Below are 24,555 nucleotides of genomic sequence, written 5' to 3' on the forward strand. Positions count from 1 at the left end.
AACAAAACAGCAAAGAGTACAGTAAACAGTTCTTTGCTATTTATTTTCACTTACCTTATTTAGATTTTGTCTTAAAATGTTAGTTTGATATTTCTTATTTGAGAACTATGATGACTTCATCCTAAAATAACACAAAAGCATGTACAAAAATACTAAGTTTAAATAAATAGTCTTAATGGACCCCTAGATTACTTGTTTGCACAGTTTACTACAACCTTTCAAAAGGACATTTCTTTCATAAACTAAACTTTATTTTATTTTAATTTTATTTTATTGTAAATCACCACCCACCTTTTAAGATACTGCAACATTAAAATACTTTTGGATTGTTGTATCTTTGCTTCAGTTGTTTTATTGAAAGTACATTTGCTGTTTTTTCTCTTCTTTACAAAGATACCTTTATGCTGAGAGATAACAAGCTGCATTGTTTGTAGAGTTGCACATATATACACGACCTCAGTTCAGTTTCTTTTTTTGTCACAGTATATCTGCTTCCATGGGTCTGATTTGTCCTATTTTCTGTGTACTCTGACGTTCTACACCTTTCATTAAGCCATTAAATCAAGCTTTTACTTAAAAATATAGTAGATTTTAACAATATTTGCCATTAAAATAAAACAACATTATTTTTGCTAATTCAGAAGCATATAGATTGTTTGCATTAATAAATAATTTTCTTGCAAGTTCCACACAAATTCTGCCTAAAGAAAAGGTGACTTTGGCTACATTGCAACCATTCATTAAGAGTTATTAAGAGTTACCATATTGATTCAAAGCCTTGTTATTTATTAATTATTTCTAGTTGTCTAACTTTAGTATTCTTCATTTTTTACTTGATACAATATGTAACTAAATACGCTAGCTCTATATGTTTTAACAAACTACAGGATGAGAGCACATCAAGTCTGAGAATATGTTGATTAGAAATGAGATTGCGTTAGCAGACTGCTACTTTAGAAAAAAATAGTCTCATCAGTACTGGTTCTGGTTAGAGATGATCACTAATGCTGAGAGTGCAGCTTTTACTACTGTTACTTTTCTCATTGTCCAACTCGCACCACAGGTAATCCAGCATGATTACATCCATCCACCATGTTTTCATGATTTTCACAAAAAAAGCCGACAAATTCTTCAAATGTGGACTTCCCTGAGGGGTGTTTTGAGCGGAAAGCTTGCTACTGATTAATTTGAGGAAACAAAGCTACACTCTGAGGACCAAATAGAAGATTGCTTCCTGTTCATGTGTGGTTTGAGCATACAGTCTGCATAGTTGCGCATTTCTAGACTGAGCATGGTGACTTACAGCAGGACCCAGTGGATCTGTGCAGATGCTGGAATTTATGTCACATATGCCTGTTTCATAATAACAAATTCAGTTTAAGAAGCTTCATACCATCAAATTATTACTCTATCAGTTATATTAATTACAGAACAAGAAAAACAAACATCTGACAGCACCAGTATTTAGAAGTCAAGTCAGAAACTGTATCAGGTGGAAATCAATCAGATTGGCATCATAGGGATCAAGAGGAAGTTTTTTTTCCCCCGTTTTCTTCTTCATTTTTCTGTGCTGACTGAATTGTGTTTGACAGATATGGAGTCAAGGGAGCGGCTGACCCTGCCATCCCCAGCCCCGCCCTCTCTTCACAAGACCTCATCATCATCCAGCTCCTCCCCTGCTCCAACTCACACACTCCCCACCCAGTACAGTCCAACTCCTGGTTCTGAAGGCAGCACCCCTCTCGCCATCTGCGGTATGTACACGAAGAGAAAACTTTGCATAAAGTCAAGCCACAAGATCAAATGTAATTTAAAGCTACCTGTGCAAATGAATTATTCATAGTCAAGTCAGTGTGTTTGATTATTCTTCCCACATACCACATAAGGCTTGAAATAATTTAACTTAGGTTGAAGTTCAGATACGATGCGCAACAAAATGCATTGAGTAGTCGTGCACAAAAATAGCCACAAATCCAGTTGCTGTTAATGAATGTAAATGTAGCCATTATGCTGAATGACTTAACAAATAGTCCACTCTTCCTACCTGCCCTTCGATGTAAACCTTTGAGCCATCCAATTAAATTTTCTGTGGAGACACCCAATAAAAAAATTGATAATACAATAAGGGGAATAGAACACCTTCCTCTACTTTTATCGTGCCAGGCACTTTGGCTAGAGGGGAAAATGACTTAATGAATACTAACAATTTAAAACCCTCCGCATGTCCTTGTGGATTTCTTTTGACAACTTTTAGCTTCAGTTTATCTTGCGTGATTTGAAATGCCTGTCAGCTTCACACTGTGCATGCAGCCACCAGCATCTCTTGTTCTCTCTGAATACTAATTGTGGCCAAAGCCATTATGCACTGAGCAGCAGTGATGCATAAGCTGTCAGATTATCCCTGACCACAAAATAATGTGCAAATTTACATACTGTGCTTTGGCTTTTTTTTCCTTGTCTTTTATTATAAGATGCACCAAAAAGTAGTGTTTTTTTTATGCTGTCATAATGAAGAATATTGAGATCCTCATAAATTATTCATGTTTACACCTTCACTCTCATGTGCACAGAAATTTCCTAGATAATTTATTTTAGAATGAACATACTGGAACCAAACTGGTAGTTCTGGAGTTACATCGCTGTAATGATTATCAAGTAAATTGAGCTCTTTTAAAGATATCCTATCAGCTTAAGGACTCAGGGAAAAGATACCACATGCTCATCAGATGGGACCTTAAAGGCTGGACAACCAAAAACTTCAATTGCTTAAATGCCTTTTAGGACTTGCTCCAAAAGCAAGGCTGACCATGCAGTCCGGTAAAATGCCCTCTTTTACTAAATAAAACTGTTTCCAGGCTGATACAAAACATCTTTTAGCATACAATTTATTAAAGTGATATATTTAATATTTAAAGATGTGAAGTGCACATTTCCTGAAGTAATATCCGTGATATAGGAAAAGAAAGCAAACACCTTACAGGAGCTTTAAATGCATGCAACACTGAAGAATTTCAGTCAGGCTTCTCTTGGTCAGTCTCATGACAGTTTAAATGACAGTTTAAGTTTCTCTTAGTATCAACTGCGAGGTTTTATGTCATACTGCAGTCTTGGGCACATAAGAAACACTTAAATTCATACCTTGATATTCTGTTATGTATTTTGTTTAACGCCCCCCCCCAGGCCGGCCGCTGCGGGTGAAGGGGGATGAACACTCAAATAAAAGCGTCAACCCTGCTTTTGGACTCTACACAGCAAGTTCATCCTACCGTGGGTTTGGAGGACTTGGAAGTCTGGGTTTGTCGTCTTTGGCTGCTCACTCACAGCTTGGTGCATTTCCAGGTAAGAATACTTCAGATTTACAAACTGTTTGATAAGAAGAATAAATCCTTTGGTTGGCCTTAAAAATCGATTTTTGATGTACTGTAAATGTTTGATTACACCTAAGAGTGTCTTTTCAATTTTTTTAAAAAACTTTGTAAATCGAAGTAAAAAGTAGGTCTTGATTTTGGAAAAATGCATCAGCTCTTTGCTGCAGCATTTTAATTCTAATGGGATACTACATTTTGGACAAACTGCTCCTCCTACAGATTGTTGACTTTTACCTCGAGAGAGTAGCTGTTTCTTGCTAACTGCTCCACACCTTATTGCCTGTTCAGATTGGTGGCGGCCTTCCAATGGAAATACCCCAGGAGCAGCAGCCTTCTTTCCCCCTCTTCTGGGTCTGCATCCTGTATTTCTGTCAACATTCAAGAGCCTGAATCCTCTAGATTTACAGTCACGCATCTCAGGTAAGACAGCAACCACTGCCATGTGGTTCTACAACCAGATTTTTGTGCTCTAAGAAGCTATAAGAAAGACTTAAAAGATAAACTTAGTAAGCAGTACTCAGGTTTTTATGGAATTCACTTAATTCTTTTATTGTAAAACAGCCATTAAAATGATTCACCTAACCTGGCTTCATACTATTGTCCTTGATTCTTGTGGCCAGTTTCTGTTAATGGGGCAATAAATGGTGGAAGTACCTCATCTCCTCCTGTGAACTCTGCTGTGAGCATCAACTCATTTCCAGCTAAAGAAAGGAAAAAGAGAGCTCAAACCGACAGAGGTAACAATCTGAAGAGCATCCAAGAGTCTGTGAAACAGCAGAACTTTCAGAAAACAAAGGTAAAGGTTATTATTACCCCATGCTTTTTATTTTGTTTTATTTTTGTTGTTATTTTAAAGTTTATGTTTTGATTTCCACTTTGTCAAAATTAAGAAGCCCACAAAAAGACCACCAGAGACAACCAGCACAAGTGGCTGCCTGTTGGGCTCAGAAAGCTCCAGTGATGGAGAGGAGTGCAGCAGCGATCCTGATGACATGGAGGAGGATAAGGATGATCAGAGCAGTGACAGCGAGGACTCTGATTCTGAAGAAGAGAGTCCGGTTATAAAGGAAGCCAAAGTAAGTGTGTTTATATCATTTGTCAAAGTTCTTGCAAAAGCTGACACCTCTAACCTTACCTTTACGTGTATTTTAGTGTAGTTTATGGAAGAATACTGTTAGAGTAAAAATGACAAATGTATGAATAGTTCCTAACTGCTCAGGATTTGTCAAAAGCTGTCTGAGTTGGCGGGTGGAGGTGTTCGCTGACAGAGCTGCCACTGTGAGGCTTCCACTGACATGACGCTCTGTCTTCTTCTTGTCTTCCACATCTTCCTACTCAGCGGCTGACACACAGCGCTTTGGAGAGTAAAAAGAGGAGACCTTGTGCTGCTGATGGAAACATTAGTCAACAGAATCATTGTCGCAGTGTTCCTGTGACTTCCACTTATCGCCCCCAGTCCTATTCTCATCCTACTGGCCCGCCCAAATCCACAGCGCCATTTCCGTCGAGCACCGGGACTGCAGAGGAGGAAGGCCAGCAGCACATTAGCGTTATACAGACCACAGGACTGGCGCTCAGCAATGGTTCCCTAACATGCTCCCACAGGGAGGCTTGTCCTCTGCCCAAAAAGTCTTCATCTAACTCCATCTCCCTCCCCAGTTCATCTAAACACTTGCTTAAGTCAACCTCATCAAAGCAAAGTTTTGCTTCCTCCTCTCAGAAACCTCTGGCTCTCTGTTCCATTAAGAAAACCCGTTCATTATGTTCCTCACCTAAACATCCACCACTTGGTTCATCCAGTGATTTTTCCCTCCCATCTGTACCCAAACCAAGAACACTTTTAGCCTGTAAAGAGGCATTGCTTAACCCCAAATCTTTAATTCCCCCCGAAAAGCTCGTACCGTCTGTCAGTAGCATAAAGAAGAGTAGTGGAAACCTTCCAGGTGAAAGGTCGTCACACCTGAACTCTTTGAAACAGGTGAGTTGCTTCCTTCTGTGTTGTTATGATGGATTTTACTTTTGTAATTTTCATAGAAATTTTCCATTTTTGTGGCTAAAGATAATCTCACGTCGTCGTAACCACAGGCATCGGCAGACGAGCCCCTCTGTAAAAGCTCCGTGTCACGCTTAGTTTATCATTTAGCAGTAAGTGATACAACAGTAGCTTGGACAGAAGACAGTTTTCTAAGACTAATCTCTGAAGAACGCAAATACAGCTTCTGTTTGCTTCCTTTTGCTCAGAAATTTCCATTCACAATAATAAAAACAATTGTTCCCTGAGGTCTCTGTCATACCTTTAAAAGGCACAAGCTGGTGTAGTCCACATCTGGAACGGTCATTCCACCCGAGTCACATGGCATACAAGTTGAGCGATGACGCCCAGAGAAACAGATGGCATGAAAAAGTCATGTCTTTTCTGATAAAAGAAATATCAGACAACCAGTCAAGGTTGTTAAGAACACATAAAACATATTTCTAACAACAGCTAATTATGTTCCCTTCTGCAAATTAAACAAAAGAAGTCTGGCCATTTATCTTTTATTATACTGGTTTTCAAAGTGAACTCCTATTACCAGACTGCATTCTCCACTACAACCTTTTATTTACTTAGAATTATGTTTTCAATTTCAATCTAAATATATTTATAAATTCTCCAGTTTGTATGTTTAATTGTTGGTTGATAGCAGACAAAAAGGATAAAGAAGGAAAGAACCAAGGTAACCAGAACAACAAGGGAGAGAGGGAGAGTGAGGAGGAGGATAGAGACAGTGAAAAGGAGGGAGATGAGGAGGAAAAAAGACAGGAAAATGGAGCAGGTAAGAGGGTGGACAGAAAGATGGTTGACATAAATCAAACATGTTTTCTTTTGGCGGCAGGTTTTTGGAATGAAGAAATTGTTAAGTTTGTAGTCATTTTAGTTTGTTTTTTGTTCTTTTTATTAAAAAAGGGTCCTTCTTGTTCACATTGTGTAAAATTGTTTTTTATAAATCATGTTTAACTTTTATTAGTTGTTCAGTTTTAGTTTCAGCTGTTTGCAAGTAGCGGTAACTGTGGACTTAGTTAAATAGAAGTAGATAAAACCCATTTCATAAGCTGATCAAGTCTGCGATAAAAGATAATCATGGGGAGCTTGTACCCCAGTGGAGCCGTATGTTCAGCAACGGTCCTGATAGTAACCCTGTTTCTCCTTCCTGCGCGTGTTTCTCTGTCTTGAAGTAAGTGACAATAACGGTGTCTCTGCACAGCAGAAAATTAATGCTCGCACACTATTATCTAACTGGGATTTATTATTCTTTATGAGCCTCTGACCACGACGTGACTAGGAGGCACAATGTGTTCAGCTCTACTGGGAACACTTCACAAAACTGACAGGCAATTAGCTCTGTTGTGCTTTGGGATGTTTGTTATCAAAAGAAAAGAAATTGGCCTCTTTTACAGGACTCAGTTATTGTCACCACTCTGGGAAGGAGGGAAAATGGAGCAATCTGTAACAAGAGGGTTTTAATTCATATGATGGTACATTAAATGCAGGCTTTTGATTTGCCAGAGTTTGACAATAGCAACAAATACGAGATGACAGCGAACGTCTCGCGGTGGCACTAAGCCAAACAATTTGAAAATATTTTTCCATAGCTGCCTCTTCTCCTTTATGTTTGATGACAGGCTAGAGTTGGCTCTTCATTGTCGCTGTCACGTATAACACCTTAAACTCCTTCATTTACAGCGCACAGTAATGTAATGTGAGTGACAGTTTGTGTAATTACTTTTTTTTTTCTTGTGCATAAAGCCCATCCATTTGAAGGATTCTGTGAAGCAGGCTTCCTCTGTGCGACCTCAGAACCAAATCTGGTATTAAAGGAAAAAAAAAAAAAAATCACATTTCAGCTTCTTTTCATTGCTGATACTACCTATTTATTTGTCAGATACAACAGTCAGTCATTTGTTGTCTTTTTCAATCAGCAGTGACACAAAACTGCTGTCTAACTTCCAGCCAAACGGAGTTCAAGATGCACCTCTGGCCCTCATCACTAAACCCCGCAGCCAGAGCAGCACTCCCAGCACCAGGCCAGTCTTGGCAGCTACCAGGCCATCCTACCTCATGCCGGTCAATTTGAGCACTGGCACCCGGGAGACGTGTCACAGCTCTGCTTCATCATTTAAATCTGCCTTGTCAGGACTTTCTGTCAGATCAAAGAAGGCCACCAGAAGCTGCGAGTCTGATTTCCACAGCAGCAATGACTCCGATGACTCTTTTGGAGACAATTACGATGACTATGATGAGGAAGATGGCATGGAGGATGAAGAATCTGGCAGTAGCCTTTCAGGTTAGATCAACCCTTGTCCGCTTTTTTTTTTTTCATATTATAAAGCTGCCGTGATTAAAAGATTGTTGACAGAAGCTGTGAGAGATTAGCTTTCTTCTGGAAGTTAGTGATGCTCACCTTGTTTGGTTGTGTTGTTTGGAGAATATCAGGCAGTAACTGAGCTTTCTGGCATCTCCTGCAGACTCTGAGAGCCACCTTGAGAGTGACTCCGACGGCTCAGAGGCTGATATCAAGGAGTGTGTTGAGAAGGAAGCGGATGGCGATGCAGACGGGATTCCTCTTAAATCTGCTGAAGCATTGTTGTCTTCTCACAAATCCTCCTTTAACCGCTCAGCCAGCTGCTCAGTGCTCAACCTGCAGATTTCCAGGCCTCCAGGTGTGCTGAGAGGTGGTTTACCGAACCTTACCACAGACACCAAAGCCTCTAACTACCATGCCAACCCGTCCCCATCTTTCACATTCGGAGCAATTACAGGTAACAGATCTCTGTTTTCTAGAAGTCTAAATAAATCCTTCACCTAATTGCACGATCGGGTTAATGTAATACTTAGATCAAGACCGGAAGGTTATCAGGGGATCAGGAAAGTCGGATAATTTTTTAGCATTGTGTGGTATCTGCAGTACATTTCACAGAACCACTTGATAAGAATAAGTTCCGGCTGTAAAAGTGCTTTTGTTATTGTTTTAAAGTTGCACGGCAGGTTTTGCTTCAGTGGTGCAGACAGATGCTTTATGTATCAGGAAATATTTCATCCTTCCTCTCAGGAATAATGAATTATCATACCATGTCTTTGTGTTGTGAATTATTGTGGACATGCTTTAAGCATTAGAATAGCATCATCAGCCATTTCAATCAGATATTGATTGATTGTAGAATCAATTCTGGCCTACATCTTTCTAGACATTTATGCATTTATGCCACTAACATTACATTCTCTGAGTTAGCAGTTGTCCTGAAGCCACTGTGTTTTCTTTGGCTCCTAGTTTGCTAAAATATAAAACCTTCACCACAGTCTGACATCTTGAACACCAAAAATGGTTTTCACTTTATAATTTTAGGTATTTTCTTCATTGTTGTAAAGGAAATCAGCATTCATTGTTGTTCAGGCATTAAAAAAAACAAAACAAACAAAAAAAAAAAACGGTCCGACATCCCCATGTTTCCAGTATGACTGCTGTTAAATACGGCAGTGCTCATTGCCTGATCTCATCCACACACATCTTTCAGAATTGTGATGAAAACTGAATATTAGATTAGAGTATTTTGCTTGTTATAGTCTAGAATCTTTCAGATGTCTTTGATAAACTCCCGACAGCTGTCATAGTTGTCTCGGTGAAGAATGGTGTTTTCCTGACAGCTCTACCATACGGGCCTGATTGGTGGAGCGTTTCATTGACGGTATTTCTCTGTTAGGTTCTCCCATCTCTACAAAGGAGCGCTTAAAAGCAAGGAGCTTTAATTCATTGTCAATCCTGTTCACTTAGTTTGGCTGGGCATGTAGATCCGCTATGCTGTTAATGGCTTCAAATGTTTCTGATTAGAGAAGGAAGCTGCTATACTTGCCCAGTTTAAATGCTGCAGAAATGTATCCTTTGTCCTTCACTGAATGACACACTCCTTCCCAGCTCTAGACTGACAAGTCATGTCACCTGAGTTCAGTTTAGACACTAGTGGACTTCAGTGAAGCTTTAGGAGAATCACAAAGATGTTTTGGAAAACAGTTATTATTAAAGGGACCGAATATAAATATTTTTACAAAAGGCTTCTGGTTTCTGGGACTCAGGTTTTTTTTTTATTGGTTTATAGTCCTGTAAACACAGCATTTTGTGGATTTTCTCAGGTTCTACTGAAATTGAGAAAAACCCCAAGTTATTTATGTCCTCTTTTTAGGGTCAGGGAGGAGGAGGAGGGTCACAGATGAGAGGGTTCTGCAAGTACCCCTTGAGTTCGGGTAAGATACTGCACCTACACTGGAGTTTATGACCCATTCTCGCCATCATATCCGCTACATTGTTGGCGTGAAAGCAGTCGGTGTTAAATGTCAGCTCACTGAAGGCTGAAAAGTGAACTTTCATAAAACATTACCTGCAGCCAAAGTTTCTTTCTGGAGCAGCCAAAGACCGTTAACCTTTTGCAAGCACTAACCTATTTGCTTTTTTTTTAATCATGTGTAACATTTTTTCTTTTATTTAATGTTTAATCAATCACTTTAGAGTGTTTAAACATTAATTGTATCTAAAGTAAATAAATATTAAATTAAAGCAACTTCCAGTGACAAAAAGCCCAGAAAAAAAAAAATCTAATTTAAGTATGACTATGCCTTGTCAGCATGTGCAAAGGAGTAGACCATAAAAACAAAACCTTGCCACCCTTGCCTTCTTTTACAAGCCTCTTTAAATTGTGTATCATTCTGTGGTGGGCAGGAAATTGAACGAGGCCCAGCAGTCAGACATCAGGGGTCCAACCTCGACGCAGATGTACAATATTAGCAGCTCCATGCCCACAAATTCCACTGCCTTGAAAAAAGAGCTCAGTCTTTTATTTTTCAGAGATGTTTTTCATCTAAAGTTTCAAATTCAAGCAAAGGCCGCAGGATTATATTTCACATGCTGCTCTGTCTGGAATTACAGCCTCCATGTCTGTTCTGTAAGGTGTAGCTGCTCCTCAAAGGAGGTCAGCTGAGAGATTACCCCACTTGGCCAAAATTATTCAGGATTATTTTCACAGCAGCCAGTGAAGCCACAGAACACGCAGCAAACAGATGTTGTGTATTAAACACGTTGTTTAGGTGGAGGAGAGAGACCCAGGTCAGGACGGTGGCGGGGCGTCTGCAAGGGGAGGTGGCTTACTTTGCTCCATGTGGGAAGAAGCTGCGTCAATATCCTGATGTAATGAAGGTAAATCAAAACCATGGAGCTTTATATATAAATATTCATTTAAAGCATTAAATTCTGGTACTTGGTAATTGTTCCAGTAAAGTTTTATTTGAAATTCTGTGTAGTGATTCATTTAAAACAAGGTAATTAGTTTGTGTTGTTTTTTTCACACAGTATTTAGTCAGGAATGGAATAACTGAAATCTCTCGGGACAACTTCAGCTTTAGCACAAAAATGAAAGTTGGTGACTTCTATGAAGCCAGAGAAGGACAAGAGGTAAATGCTGCTACTTTTGTCGCATTTTCAGACTTCAAATATCAGTTACTTTCTTGTGAACTATCGGTACAGTATTCCTGCAGAAGAGTGGCTGTAATTACACAGTTCAGTCAGATGAAGAGGGATACTTTAAACATTTTACTTATCTGATTAAAAGGAAAGTTTACCAAACATATACTTATATGATTATTTCACTCTGACTAGGATAAGTTTGTTCTTTTTGAAGCTCAGATGAGTTTTCAAATGGTAAAAACATGGCTTCAGTGAAAATCAGCAGGTCTGTAACCACTTTGTTGCAGATCTTCGTCATTTTAGGACTATTGAAACGTTTTGATAAAGCAAATAATGGCGCTTCATTGTTCATTAGTATACTCTGTTAAGACAGTTGTCTCTTTTGAACTACGGTCACTATGCCAACAATAAGCCCAAAATGAACTTTTTTTTGCATTTGCGTCCCATATTAAATTTTATTTATAACAGTCTAAACAAAACAAGTCAGATTTTTTTCAATCCAATGCAGGACACTATTTTATGGGACGGTGAATACGTTTTTCAAAGTGTCCTCAGTCTGGACGGTTACCTCGGATCTCATCTGATTTTAAATCTCTGAAGTGAGACAGACATCATAATTTCGCACTCGAGGAGTTGGGATGTGACAAGAGCAAATGTAAACAGTGGACACATTAGCTTTGTCATTTCTAATTCCACAACAACATCAGAACTGCTACACAAATGCAAGCATCCACTTTTATCCCTGTAAACTCTGTGTGTGAAGTTGTGTGTTCTTCGCATTCGAGTCATGCAGGCTCACAGTCTGTTCATACTGGAGTCTGATGGTGGTTGCATTACATTAAAATATAAACAATCACATGAAAAAATTTAACCTCAGAGAAAAATCTGAATTAAACTTTAAGACCTGCAGTCTGAACGAAGCCTAAGTTTCATCCACTATCTCCAGGTCTGTCCCTGGACAGCGCACAGATTGAGCTGTATGTAAAGATTCACTCACACCTGTTTATCAGATGACAAATAACAGCTTTCTTCTTCTTTAGATTCTTCTTTAGATGCTTTCTTTTCAGAGGGCAATAAGTTTCATTCTGATTAAATGCTTTGCAGCAAGTTATCAGGCAACTTATTGGATTTCAACATAAGAGAAATTAAGCTGTTGATCCAACACTGGTTGAGAAAAAAATCTGATAAAATGCTTGTGTTTGTTTGAATCGCCCCTCTAACCTCTGTAAATTGCTCAGGGTTTGCAGTGGTGTTTGCTGGCTAAGGATGAGATCGTGACCTGCATCATTGCGATGGATGGGAGGCGTAGCCGACGACCAAAGTCTGAGCACCAGCTGGCAGGTGATGGCTCTGGGGACAGACATCCTCATCCTGTAAATCTTGGGGAAAATAATTTCCAAGATGTCAGTGATTCCAAGCTGTTGCGTAAACTGGAAGCTCAAGGTCAGTTTGCATCATAAAGACGTTAAGAATAAAGCACCAGGCGCTACTGGCTCTATGTTGTACCTTTTTATTGACTACATTTGTCACAGTAGGTGGTTTTGGGAGTTGTTATAAATACAAAACACTTAAATTTCTACATAACTGTGATTCTCTTTTCATGCCTTATATTTCATCTACTGCAGAAATAGCTCGACAGGCAGCTCAGATCAAAATGATGAGAAAACTGGAGAAGCAGGCCATGGCACAAGCAGCCAAGGAGGCAAGGAAACAGCAAGGTAAGCTGCCGTCTAATCAGACTCATCTCTGAACTACGTGCGCTTTCTATGCTACGTGCCAGTTTGATTTTTTTTTTTTTTTTTTTTTTTTTTTTGTGCTTACTAGCAATAATGGCTGCCGAGGAGAGGCGGAAAAAGCGAGAAGAGCTAAAGATCCTTAAACAGCAAGTGAGTATTTCTCATTCCTTACACAGATTCGTAACTGCATCATATTCAGACTTCATTCACTCTGAGGTGAAAAAGGTGTTCAGCACAAGGAGATTCACTTTGAAACTATGAGAAAGTTGCTGCTCTTCAAAATGCTGCGCCGTATTCCATCTGCATAGACTCGTTGTACTTCCTTCACCCCCACATCCTGCTCCCCTGCACCGCTCCATAACATGCATGACTTAACAGTTCATTCATTTGATCTTGCCCTCATCCTTTTACCAGGAGAAGATCAAGCGCATTCAGCAAATTCGGATGGAGAAAGAACTCCGTGCACAGCAAATTCTTGAGGTTTGTGCTGAAAGTTATTGCAGAATGCGTTTTAAAACACTTTTTTTATGCTGTTGATAGGATTTAGGGTGGGAGACAACCGAAGGCTATTCCTAAATTATGTGGCCCCACTTTTAGCCTGTACATGTGACTAATGCTTAATTGGTTTCTTGCAGAAGTGCTTTTAAATATGAAAATCTCTTCAGACCGTGCTGGAGCTTAATACAAAATACAGTATTTCATTAAGTAAGAGGTGGCTCAGAGTTTACCATGGCTAGGTGAAACACCTATTTTACATTCCTTTCCTAATGCAAGCTGTGGAGTTTTTCAGCCTTTATAAATCAAATTTCACTTGACACGCTTGGCAAGTGGCTCTTAACAGGATTTCATTGGGGTTATAATTACTGATAGAAATTTTGCTTAATTTATTCTCGCTGCCTGCTGGTGTTTCATTATAACTGTAGTCATTTTGTGTCTCGGTGTTGATGGGGGGGTGTGTGATTATTTCGTTGCTCAAGGTTTCAGTATGTTAGATGTGATGTTATCTATGAACCTCAGTGTACAATCAAGCAGATTCAAACTGTGATCTCGCTGCACTTAGGAGATTATCCGACATATTCTGCTGTACTTTCACCTAATGGTGTTAGAAACCATCGTTACTGAATATCAGGGAGAAATATACTGTCTGTATATCGTTTGTAAAGATGCTCATTCGATTTGACCTTTGCTGTGGTTCACTAGGAAAAAGCATATCGTTTGAAGCCTGAAGATTTCTCTTTTTGTGTACACAGGCAAAAAGAAAGAAAAAAGAAGCTGCAGCCAATGCAAAGATACTGGAAGCTGAAAAACGAAACAAGGTGAGATGTGATAAATGAGAAATGTTTGACTTTTTTTAAATTATCATCACTGGTGATACCAGTCAGCCCATTATCTCACTCGGTGCACCGCCATACCTCTGAACCTCTCTGAAATCTCTGTCCTCTGGCGGTGTGATATGCTGTCCCGCTTCTCAGCACAAAATAAGATGCTGATTGCCATTTCTCTGTCAATGTAATAAAGGAGAGGTGGAATAATTTCCCTCCATTTGTTACAACTGAGGACATCTTTATTTGCAGATCATATTCGCCAGTGATGTTTAGAGGGGTGGAAGTTTGGCAGTTTTGTAGTTAAGTAAGATGAGTGTTTTATTTTTGTGTGCTGATTTATAATAATTTATGTTTTTTGTTTCTAATCTAATTGCTCCTGTTTGTGAAGGAGAAGGAGATGCGTAGACTTCAAGCTGTCATCCTGAAGCATCAGGTATGTAAACTATTTTTACTTTGTTTAATTTTACAGGTTTTACGATGGCCTGACTGATCACCATTTGCACAATTTATGCTTTCATTTTACACACTTGAAGTGTTATGTGTCTTCTTCTATTTCTTAATATTTGCCAACTCTTTCTGCCAGGAGTTGGAGAGGCATAGGGTAGACATGGTATGACGTTTGTTTCTGTACATTTACCAACTTATCGTGCATGTGCTGTGATAGATGGTTGGCGTCAGTGCTGTGAATAAAATGTAGCATTTGCTGCGTCCATTTAACATCCCTCTGCATGGCTTTTCCAGAAGTGTGCACTGCAAATGTTTGTGTAATTGGTTTCTGAGAGGAAAAGCATCCATTGCCCACCCAGCACGCTCACAAATACCTCAGCTACCTAAAATGATACAAGACTTCACAGATATCTCCTAAACTAAAATAACATTTATAAAACTGTTTCTGTTGTAGCCATTTTGTGTCTTTGTTAACATCGCCGTCTCTTGGATGTCTTGATAGATGTATTTTATGTTCAGCTATGCATTTCACACTGTGAGATGTGTCTAAAACATATTTTAGTAAAATCCTGCTGACATCGGTTTGGTGAATAAGTTTAAAACTCTGTGCGGTTGCAGGAGAGGGAAAGACGCAGGCAGCACATGATACTAATGAAAGCTGTGGAGGCCCGTAAGAAGGCAGAGGTGAGTAACTGCGTAGTATTATCTCAGCTCACCTGCTCTGGTGCTGTTTGTGTCCTAGGACTCTGACAGGACTTAGTATTGTATGTATAAATGACAAAGTGCGGAACTTGCTTTGCAACTGAGAAAGTACACAAATGAGAAATGTTAAAAGTTAAGAGACTATTGGTGCAGATATGATGGTTGTTGTGTGTAAAAACCTTGTGCTGCAAGTGGAACATACCAATTGCATAGTGGAGATGAGAGTTTGTATAATTTGTGAGCCAAGTGAGGTGCATGATGTTTTATTTGTCTTTTTTTGATTGTCATTTTTATTGTCATAAAATGTCAATATTATGTAGTATTTTTTCTATATTGTGATAAATATCCTGCTGAATCATCTGTGGATGAAGGTTTTGATACCCATACACAAAATAAAATTACTCATTCATTCATTATTACGTGGCTTTGTGTCGTATAAACAACAGTTTATAGGTTTTGGAACAACATTTGTAAATTGATGTTTCTGTTTTTTATGATGCAATACGTTTGTAGTGTCATGTTGTGGGTGTGTGTGTGTGTGTGGGATGATTTTTTTCTGGTCTATCAGAAGAAGAAACCTTTTGTAGCCCAGATCTGTTCTGATCTTGCTGCGAATCACTGAACTTTTGCTGCAGGAGAAACAACGTGTGAGACAAGAAAAGAAAGATGAGAAAAGGCTGAACAAGCAGAGGAAGCTGGAAATCAGAAGGCTGGAGCTGGAAAAGGCAAAAGAGCTGAAGAAGCCAAATGAAGACATGTTTTTAGCAGATCATAAGGTACCCACATATTGTGGCGCTGATAGCAGAAGAAAACAAGCTCATGAGTGTCTGTCTGTAGAATCAGTCTGTGGAGTAAATGGAAATATTGGTTTGTACACAGATGCTGGGAATTTTTTTAAACGGATCATTACTTCAGTGGTGATTGTCTTGCAATCAGTGCTAAAATGGATGCTTAATATCACTGAAAGCATCTGGAATTGATTAAAATGGAAACAGGTGTAGATCACAACACTGCCACCAAGTGGCTGGTATTGACCAAGTATTTAACAGATAGTTTGCTGTCCAGAGTTCAGGGTGTGTGTGTGTTCACAGACTAATCCTTTAACTGCGATGCAATAATTGTTATAATGTTGTAATATGGATTTTCAAATAACTTTTAAATTGACAGTTTTGTAAAAGGTGTGTTTTACAATATTTCTGACTCTGTCCAGCCACTTCCAGATCTGTCTCGCATCCCCGGTCTGGTCCTACCAGGAAGCACCGTCTCTGACTGCCTCATGGTGCTGCAGTTTCTACGTAGCTTTGGAAAGGTCCTGAGACTGGACTCGCATGCAAAAATGCTCAGCATAATTAAGCTTCAGGAGGGGCTGCTCAATGTTGGGGAAAGTATGTACAAAGTGCAGGACCTGCTCGTGAGCATGCTGTCTGCAGCCTTGTGTGACCCGGGTATACCTGCCGGGAACAAGGTGGGTCTGTCATTGTGCTAGTAGTTTGTGTTGTTTATTTTACAGGGGGTAAATTGTAAGCCCTGTTGTGCTGTGAACTCCACACAGATATCATCCTACAGTCATAATTAAACTGCCAAGATATTATCAGTTCTTGTATATCTTAATAAAAACTGAGTTTTGTATTAGAATATATGGCACATACCAAAGCAGATAGAAGATACTACATCTGTTGGCAGTCGTCTCCTTCATGACAGCATGATCATAGCTGTTCCCAGTTAACCACTTGAAACCCACATGGTGGTTTCGATTAGTCCTCTGGTTCTTAGGATGTATACAGAGCATGTTTAAGTGCTTGTCAGTGTTTGCAGCTGTTAAACATTTTAGTTAAAAACCACAGATTTCAAGAAATGACTCTGTAACATCCTGTGTTTGTATGTGAGCTGCTGTTCTGAAGCCTCAAATTCAGCATTTAGCCATCGTCAAAGCCAAAATGTTTGGATGAAGATGTGACGCTGGAGAGAGCGCTTCCCATAACTTTGAAACCTACGATGTATTTTTAGAGACACTTTGAAGCTAATGTATGATCGTTACTGTCATCGCACTAAAAGGTACTTCCTCAGTGTAATCACACCTTAGAAAAATATTGTAGTATTTTTTTTTTTTTTTTACCAAGAAGCTTACACAGTCTCTTGAGCACACATGAAAACCAGTTGTACTGGTGCATAAAATAGCCTGACATTACTGGGGTCTCCTTAAGCATCAGAAAGAGATATGATGACTGAAAAACATCCTTGTCAATCAAGCATTTATTGCTACCACTTACTTAGTTTCATATAATATAAACAGTTGTTCTTGTTGATACTTTGCAGTTGCGAAACTTTTTTTTTTTTATTTCCAATGGTAAGACTGTGCAATTTTTTAATTTAATTTTTATTTCCAAAGAGCAAAACTATCTTGGGGGACCACCTGATCAATGTGGACATCAATCGAGACAATGTGTCGGAGATCCTGCAGATGTACATGGAGGGCGTCTCCGACCAGACGGAGGTGGCCGCTCTGGCCGTCAGCCTCAAGACAAAGGCTTTTCAGGCCCACAGTCCATCACAGAAAGCCTCCATGCTTGCATTCTTGGTTAATGAGCTCTGCTGTAGTAAGGCTGTGATCAGGTGAGCACCCTGTTTTCATCTAAAGCCTGTGTTGACTCTGTTGTCCATACGGTTAATGCTAATCCTGCTTGTATGTTAGAAACATCCATATTTAGGTTATTGTTAATAAGCTACCAAAAAGATCAAACTTGGACATATTAAAGCTTTGATACATTTGTTTCTAAGATTGTAGTATTTTTGTGTTTTTAAACATTAGCTTGTAAGGTTGCATCCTCAGCGAAGTGGACCCAACATGATTGTTTCTTTTCATTTAATTCTTACTGTTGGATTCCGCTAGTTTAGCTCTGCCCCCATCATAACTTCAAATAATTGGTAAATATTTGAGAAGAAGGGAGTGCTTTTTATTGTGGTGAGGCTTCCTAAAAAGCAGAGAGGGCTGTGAGGGGATGATGGTGACTTATGAAGAAATACTGATCCACATAGTTGTGATATTGTAGAGTTTGAATATGTAAATACACACACAACAGACTTCGTTCTTTTAATAATGAGCCTAATCGGCATAAAAAAAATCAAGGAAGGGCAGCGATTAGGAGATGCATAAGCCCTTCTGGAACTGCATCAGATGTTCACATACAATACATTTTCTCTTTTGTTCATTTGTTCTTTCTTTCTTTCCAAAATGATCCTAGAATGCTGCAGAAACACGATATGTACATGATGGTTAAAAAAAAAGTCCATTAGATTTAATCGCAACTGCATTCAGTGTCATTTAAACAGTATAGTGTGTTGTAGCAGAAACTCTCCCCTATTGACATAATATCATGCGCTGCTGGGGGGGTTTAAAGAGCAGGAGATGCTGCTCAACATGTCTTCTTTTTTTTTTTTTAATTTCTGTCCTCCTCCATCCCATGAATATATTAAATTCCTCAGTAAATATTTAACGTTACCATAAAATATATTTAAGCAACATATCAAGGAGTGAAACCTCCATGTTAATCTGTGTGCAGGAAAGCAGAATATATTGGTTTGTTTTATTCGTAGAGGCTTTCGTTGTTACGGGGCAACACGTATAACAACGAAATAAAACACAACATGGTTTGACAGACTGTTTCACAAGGTTGCATCAAACTTTAGGTCTTCAATTTTTTATTACTGCTACACTTTGAAACACATCTGTGGCATAATGAATCGGAATACTTCAAGGTCTGGTGTGTGTGTGTGTGTGTGTGTGTGTGTGTGTGTGTGTGTGTGTGTGTGTGTGTTATCTTTAATGATGGTTATGGTAAAGAAACAGAAGAAACTTTGGGAAAACCGCATATATAGCAGATACACTTGATGCATAACATCAGCTGTATAACCTGCAGTCAAGGTCCAGACTGAATGGGGAATCAAACCACTGACCTATCAATTTGTTCTAAATTTGACTATTTAGCAACCCTAAAGGTGACAGAAATGTAACTTTTTAAATATGACCTGTTTTTCAGTGAGATTGACAAAAACATTGATTGCATGACCAACCTGCGGAAGGATAAGTGGGTTGTTGAGGGAAAGCTTCGCCAGTGAGTACATCAGCCATCTAAACTGTTACCGAGAAAGCGTGTGCGCTTATTTTAATGGAGGTGTCGTTCTGGTTCTCTCAGACTGAGGAGCATCCACGCTAAGACAACAGGAAAGAGAGACGGCTGTGTAGGAGGAGAGGACAGCCACACCTTTGACCCCCCAACTGTCAGAAACAAAGGCAAGAGGAAAGACGGGGACAGTGAGGACGAAGAGGAGGAGGATGATGACAGCGAAGAGCAAGGAGACGATGAAGAGGAGGAGGAGGAAGAAGAATCCGGGGGAAAGAAAGGGAAGAAAGCAGAGATGTGTGACGAAGAGGTCAGAAGCATCATGATGCTCTAATTGGAGTCTGTTATTCTTACGGTAAATGTCAGCTGGTCCGCCCGCCTCGCTGTAATGAGATCTTCTGTTACAGGACGACGCTGCGACCTCAGCCAGCATCGAGGAACTGGAGAAGCAGATTGAAAAGACATGCAAGGTAAATTAGACACTGTGAGATCTGTCATGTCTCTATTACGGACACATTCATGCTTTATTTTCATATTCTTCCTTTTTCCTCAGCTGCAAAGTCAAATTCGAAAGAAGCTCTTTGACTCGTCTCACTCGCTGCGTTCTATGATGATTGGCGAGGACCGATACAAGAGGCGTTACTGGGTCCTCCCGCAGTGTGGTGGCATCCTTGTTGAAGGCATGGAGAGCGGTGAAGGTGCAAACCAAAACTGATGTACAGGTTTGAAGTTTAAAAGTTTTTTTTCTCCCCCTCTGTGCCAGAGCTGACGTTACTTTCATGTTTCTCAGGCTACGAGGATGTGGTGGAGGGGGAAAGGCAGAAAGCTGCCCAGATGATCAGAATAAAAAAGGAGAAGCAGGAAGAGGCAAGGAAGCCAGTAGTGTCCGTCCCAGTCCAAAGTACAGACGGTGATAAAAGAACACCAGTGTGGCAGCAAGACAATCTCTTCCTCCAAAAACCCAGCTCCTTATCTAAGCTCAGCAAGCTGCTGGAAGTAGCCAAAATGGCTCAGTACTCAGACATCAGCGCTCAGAAAATTCATACTGGTGAAGTTCCTGCCACTGCGTTTTATCACTCTTATCCCACCTCACAGACAGATAAAGCGGATGCTTCAGTATCATCTCTGCTCGGTGTTGCCCAGCTCAGACACGGGCTCTGGATGACCCACAACCCGAAATCCATCCTTCATTATGACCAGCTGTCCAAGATATTGACTGAAAACAGCAGCGAGTGGTTTAGCCTCCTGCCCCGCTCTCCTTGTGACGGGTCCTCTGTGACCTCAGGCTCCAGTCCTTCAGCTTCCTCCTCCTCTCCACAACCCATCAGGACCAAATCCCCCTCCTTCTTCTTCCCTAATCCCTCAGCAACAGAAAGCTGCAACACCACGGCTGGGATCAATAGCAGCCAATCGCACATCCCCAAGGTCGGTGGATAATAAGAATTGTATCTCTGTCTCAGCTGCAAAGATTGAGTTATGTGTTTTTAAAGCCTGACCTGTGCATCAAGAATAATTCTTTCTGACATGGCCGTATTTACTTTGTCGCAATCGCTTGTGAAACTCACTCCAGCAAGTTTTTCTTGAAGCTATACAAGCAGAAGTTGGGTAGATTTGCCTTCTGATCACATTCAAACTGTGCACTTTTTTCCTCTCAGCAAGTAAAGCCTGGCATTCATCAGAGCAGACTGACACTGTCTGACGTGTTCAGCTCGGGAACAAGTCCCAGCCTGCCCATCTCTGGCACTTCCCTACCCTCCCAGCATGCAGAGGGTAATGGAAACAAGGTCCTCTGTCTGGCAGATACGAACTTCGTCAACAAGAGTGAGACTCCAGAGCCCCAGAGAGACAAGCCCTCTTGTGCCTCATTCCCTGTTGTGGAGTCAGCCAAGACCCAGGACTATCCCTGTCCTCAACCTATTCCCGAGGGTAAGCCTGTAACCACATGTCAAATATGCTGGATAAGAGAAATCCATTGCCCAAGAGGGCACTGGAATACATGCTGTGATGATTGTCTGTCATGCAACCTCTCTGCTGTGCTAAATCTAGAAGTGAGGGAGTATAAATATGTGACAGTATCTGTTAAATGTGTGCTGTGTATGCGTTGGCAGAGATGCTGCATGGCTGGTGGAGAGTATCAGACATAGAGAACCTGCACAGTCTGGTGAAGACCCTCCATAGTCGCGGCATCAGAGAGAAGGCCTTGCAGAAACAGATTCAGAAACATTTGGAGCATGCAGCCCATCTCTGTGCCAGCAGTAAAGATGGTTTGTTCACCTTTCTTCCCTCTCTTCAAGTCGAAATTCAACATTCAGGCGGTGATGAATGAACAAACACTGTCGGTATTTTAGCTTTGGTGACAAATGAATTGTTCTTAGTTGTCTGGAATATTTCCATACATCTGTTGTGGCAGAGTTTGATGGGACAGATTTGGAAAAGCAGGAGCTTAGCAGGGAAACGCTGGAGACCTGGTGCATTGAGCAGCAAGCCATGAAGGTAGACATCAGTCTCCTGCAGCAGGTCGAAGCTCTGGAGAGAAGAGTTATTTCTGCCAGCCTGCAGGTCAAGGTACAGCAAATTTATTTCTCCTCCTATCTGTTGAAAGCGCATATAAATGAGAAACCTCCAATTTTAGGTATAACGTAAAACATATCGTAAACGATCATGTTGTCATGGCCATATCTTACTCTCTCTCCTACAGGGTTGGATGCCCCCTGAGCCCCAATCAGACAGCAAGAATCTGGTCTATCATGAGCACAAGTTCTCCTCATTGTCTACGGAGAATAAGGCTCAGAAAGAAACCAGCCTGGAGGAATTTCATGGCTGTGTGGTGCGGCGGCCCAACAATCCTCTTGAAATAGCGGTCAGCAGACTACTGGAGCTGGAGAGGAACATTGAGCGAAGGTTTGTAAAGAGATCCTAAAGTCCTGATCTGAATCAGGACGGATGGTGTCTCCATTCCCGCGTTTGTATAGAAATAGATGATGTCAGAAAAAAGCTCCCTTCCTGTCCCGTTCCAGCAGTGAGGAGGACGTGGCTCCCGGGATGAGACTGTGGCATAAAGCCCTCAGTCAAGTCCGCAGCTCAGCTCAGCTCTCGCTCTGCATTCAGCAGCTTCAGAAGTCCATCGCTTGGGATCGAGCCATCATGAGAGTGGCAAGTGTGACTTGACTTCTGTGTGTCATGTTCAGAGATTTATCCCTACTTTACTGCACATGTGCAGTGTGTTAAACCAAAATATTGATTTTACACTTAACATAACCGTCTTTATAAAACATTTTTTTACTCCTGGCCTCAAAAACAATCAACTGTGAACAGCTGGAAATAACCGTTTACTTTTTTGTTTATATTTTCTTGTATTGTTTACTGTTCAGAAAATGTGAATGTAAGGGGAAGTGATCAATACCAGCTATGTGCAACTTTACATAATAAAATTATAACAGTATCTGAGTACATGCTCAGAGTTGCAGGAATCACCTCCTGTTATAATAATGTGCAGTATTTTGGTATGGATTAATTCCTACAGTACATGTAGTGCATGTTACCCTTTTGCCTGACATTTTGTGTTTTCAGCACTGCCAACTCTGCCAAAGGGGAGATAATGAGGAGCTGCTTTTGCTTTGTGATGGCTGTGACAGAGGCTGCCACACTTACTGTCATAACCCCAAGATCACCACAGTACCTGATGGAGACTGGTTCTGTCCTTTTTGTGTAGCGAAGGTATCTTAACATTTGTTTTTTCAGGCTATTTATTTGTATCATTCTAACATAGATAGATGAAACGTTGTTTGTGTTTCTTCATGGCCGTGTTTATTCTGTCTTTCAGGAAAGCGATCAAACCCCTCGCAGCAGGAAACAACAGAGCCGAACGGCTGGAGGAGAAAAGAAATGTGCGGTAAAACGAGACAGTAAGCCATCTGCAGTGGGAGAGCTCATTGCTGAGGAAGACGCCTGCAGCAACAGCATGCTCAAGAGACCTACAAAGGAGTTCAAAAAGAGGAAAGGAGACTATTGCTCCCAGGCGAGGGATGACAGCCCTGTTTCCTCTGCGAAAAAAGCCAAAACATCCAAAGACAGCAACAGTGGACTGGCAGTGTGCCGGTGCGTCCAAACACACACTCGTTTCATGCAGGAGAGCTGGCAGCATTTATTTAGCTGTTTGACCTTGTTTAAAAAACATTTTCAGTCAATCCAGTGAAACACAGGGATGTTCTACACACTGAAACTGTCCTGAAATTATATTTGCTACAAGGAGAACTCAGTGTTGTTGCTGTTTAATCTTCCAGAGTGCTGCTGGCTGAGCTGGAGGCCCACCAGGACGCATGGCCCTTCCTCACACCAGTCAACCACAAAGCTGTCCCTGGATATAGAAAAGTCGTCAAGAAGCCCATGGACTTCTCCACCATTAAAGAAAAGCTCACCAACAACCTGTATGTGTTGCTTTTTCATATTGATGGTTCGCACAAGCACTTTGTCTTATTTATTTCCAAAACAATTCCTAACTTTTTTTTTTTTTTTTCCCATCCATTGATTTCAGGTACTTAAATCTGGAAACTTTCATCATTGACGTGAATCTGGTGTTTGATAACTGCGAAAAGTTTAATGAAGATGACTCTGAGATTGGACGAGCCGGACACAACATGAGGAGATTCTTTGACAAGCGATGGACTGAACTGCTGCAGTGACAAAAAGAAAAGAAAGAAACTCAGAGCAGAAACAACTATCAGCATATCGGAATAATTTTTTCCTCTTTAGACTCTTCATCTGTTTTGACACAAAATCAGTTCATAGATTAAATAAAACTGATGTGAAGCATGTAAGGACAGACTCTTAGTCCATCTACTGTGGTAGAAAACACACCTTTAATGTCTTCAAGTGCAATACTGTTTATATTTATTTAAAAGGCACACAATCGTTAACTCATGTTACATTTGGAAATCAGTGATTTCCACTGTGGATACATAATTTGTAACAAGTACTACATTATAGCTTTTCTTGTGTATTTATTTTTTCAAGTATTTATCAGTGTTCTTACTAAGAAAAAGGGAAGAGATATACAAGAAAAAAAAATCTTAATATTGTTTTACGTACTATTGGGTACGGAAGCTGGAAATTATTTACATCTTAATGACTCAGCGCTTCCAGCAGGACTACTGCTAATATCTACTGCAACCTCATGTGTAAAAAGAATGTAAAGAGGGATCACTGAAACGCAAAGTCTCGTCACTATTGAGTCTTGATAATTACATGTATAGTGTGAACTCAGAGCATTCATGAATACTGACTGCATCAGGATGATTGTAGCACTAAATGTCAAAATATCTCCTTAAACCTCCTCCTCAGTACTGCAGTGCCTGACCTCTAACCTC

General features: G+C 40.3%; 1 protein-coding gene across 1 annotated transcript; it reads left to right on the forward strand.

Annotated features, from left to right (window-relative positions):
• Positions 1 to 1,594: 1,594 nt before the first annotated feature.
• On the forward strand, positions 1,595 to 23,871 carry baz2bb (bromodomain adjacent to zinc finger domain, 2Bb; the record flags this gene model as incomplete). Its single annotated transcript, XM_079254708.1, has 36 exons — positions 1,595 to 1,754; positions 3,181 to 3,339; positions 3,657 to 3,788; positions 4,070 to 4,164; positions 4,259 to 4,444; positions 4,825 to 5,048; positions 7,329 to 7,693; positions 7,875 to 8,168; positions 9,585 to 9,645; positions 10,483 to 10,591; positions 10,745 to 10,846; positions 12,097 to 12,301; positions 12,484 to 12,576; positions 12,683 to 12,744; positions 13,009 to 13,074; positions 13,845 to 13,910; positions 14,308 to 14,352; positions 14,503 to 14,529; positions 14,985 to 15,050; positions 15,704 to 15,844; positions 16,279 to 16,533; positions 17,458 to 17,681; positions 19,106 to 19,180; positions 19,262 to 19,499; positions 19,597 to 19,659; positions 19,743 to 19,887; positions 19,980 to 20,614; positions 20,845 to 21,115; positions 21,298 to 21,453; positions 21,600 to 21,754; positions 21,888 to 22,090; positions 22,207 to 22,342; positions 22,760 to 22,906; positions 23,013 to 23,287; positions 23,473 to 23,616; positions 23,724 to 23,871. 36 exons carry the CDS (start codon positions 1,595 to 1,597, stop codon positions 23,869 to 23,871), a joined length of 5,928 nt encoding a protein of 1,975 aa, XP_079110834.1.
• Between the last annotated feature and the right edge of the window lie 684 nt (positions 23,872 to 24,555).

Source organism: Telmatherina bonti (assembly GCF_933228915.1).
Source record: "Telmatherina bonti genome assembly, chromosome: 15".
Taxonomy (NCBI): Eukaryota; Metazoa; Chordata; class Actinopteri; order Atheriniformes; family Telmatherinidae; genus Telmatherina; species Telmatherina bonti.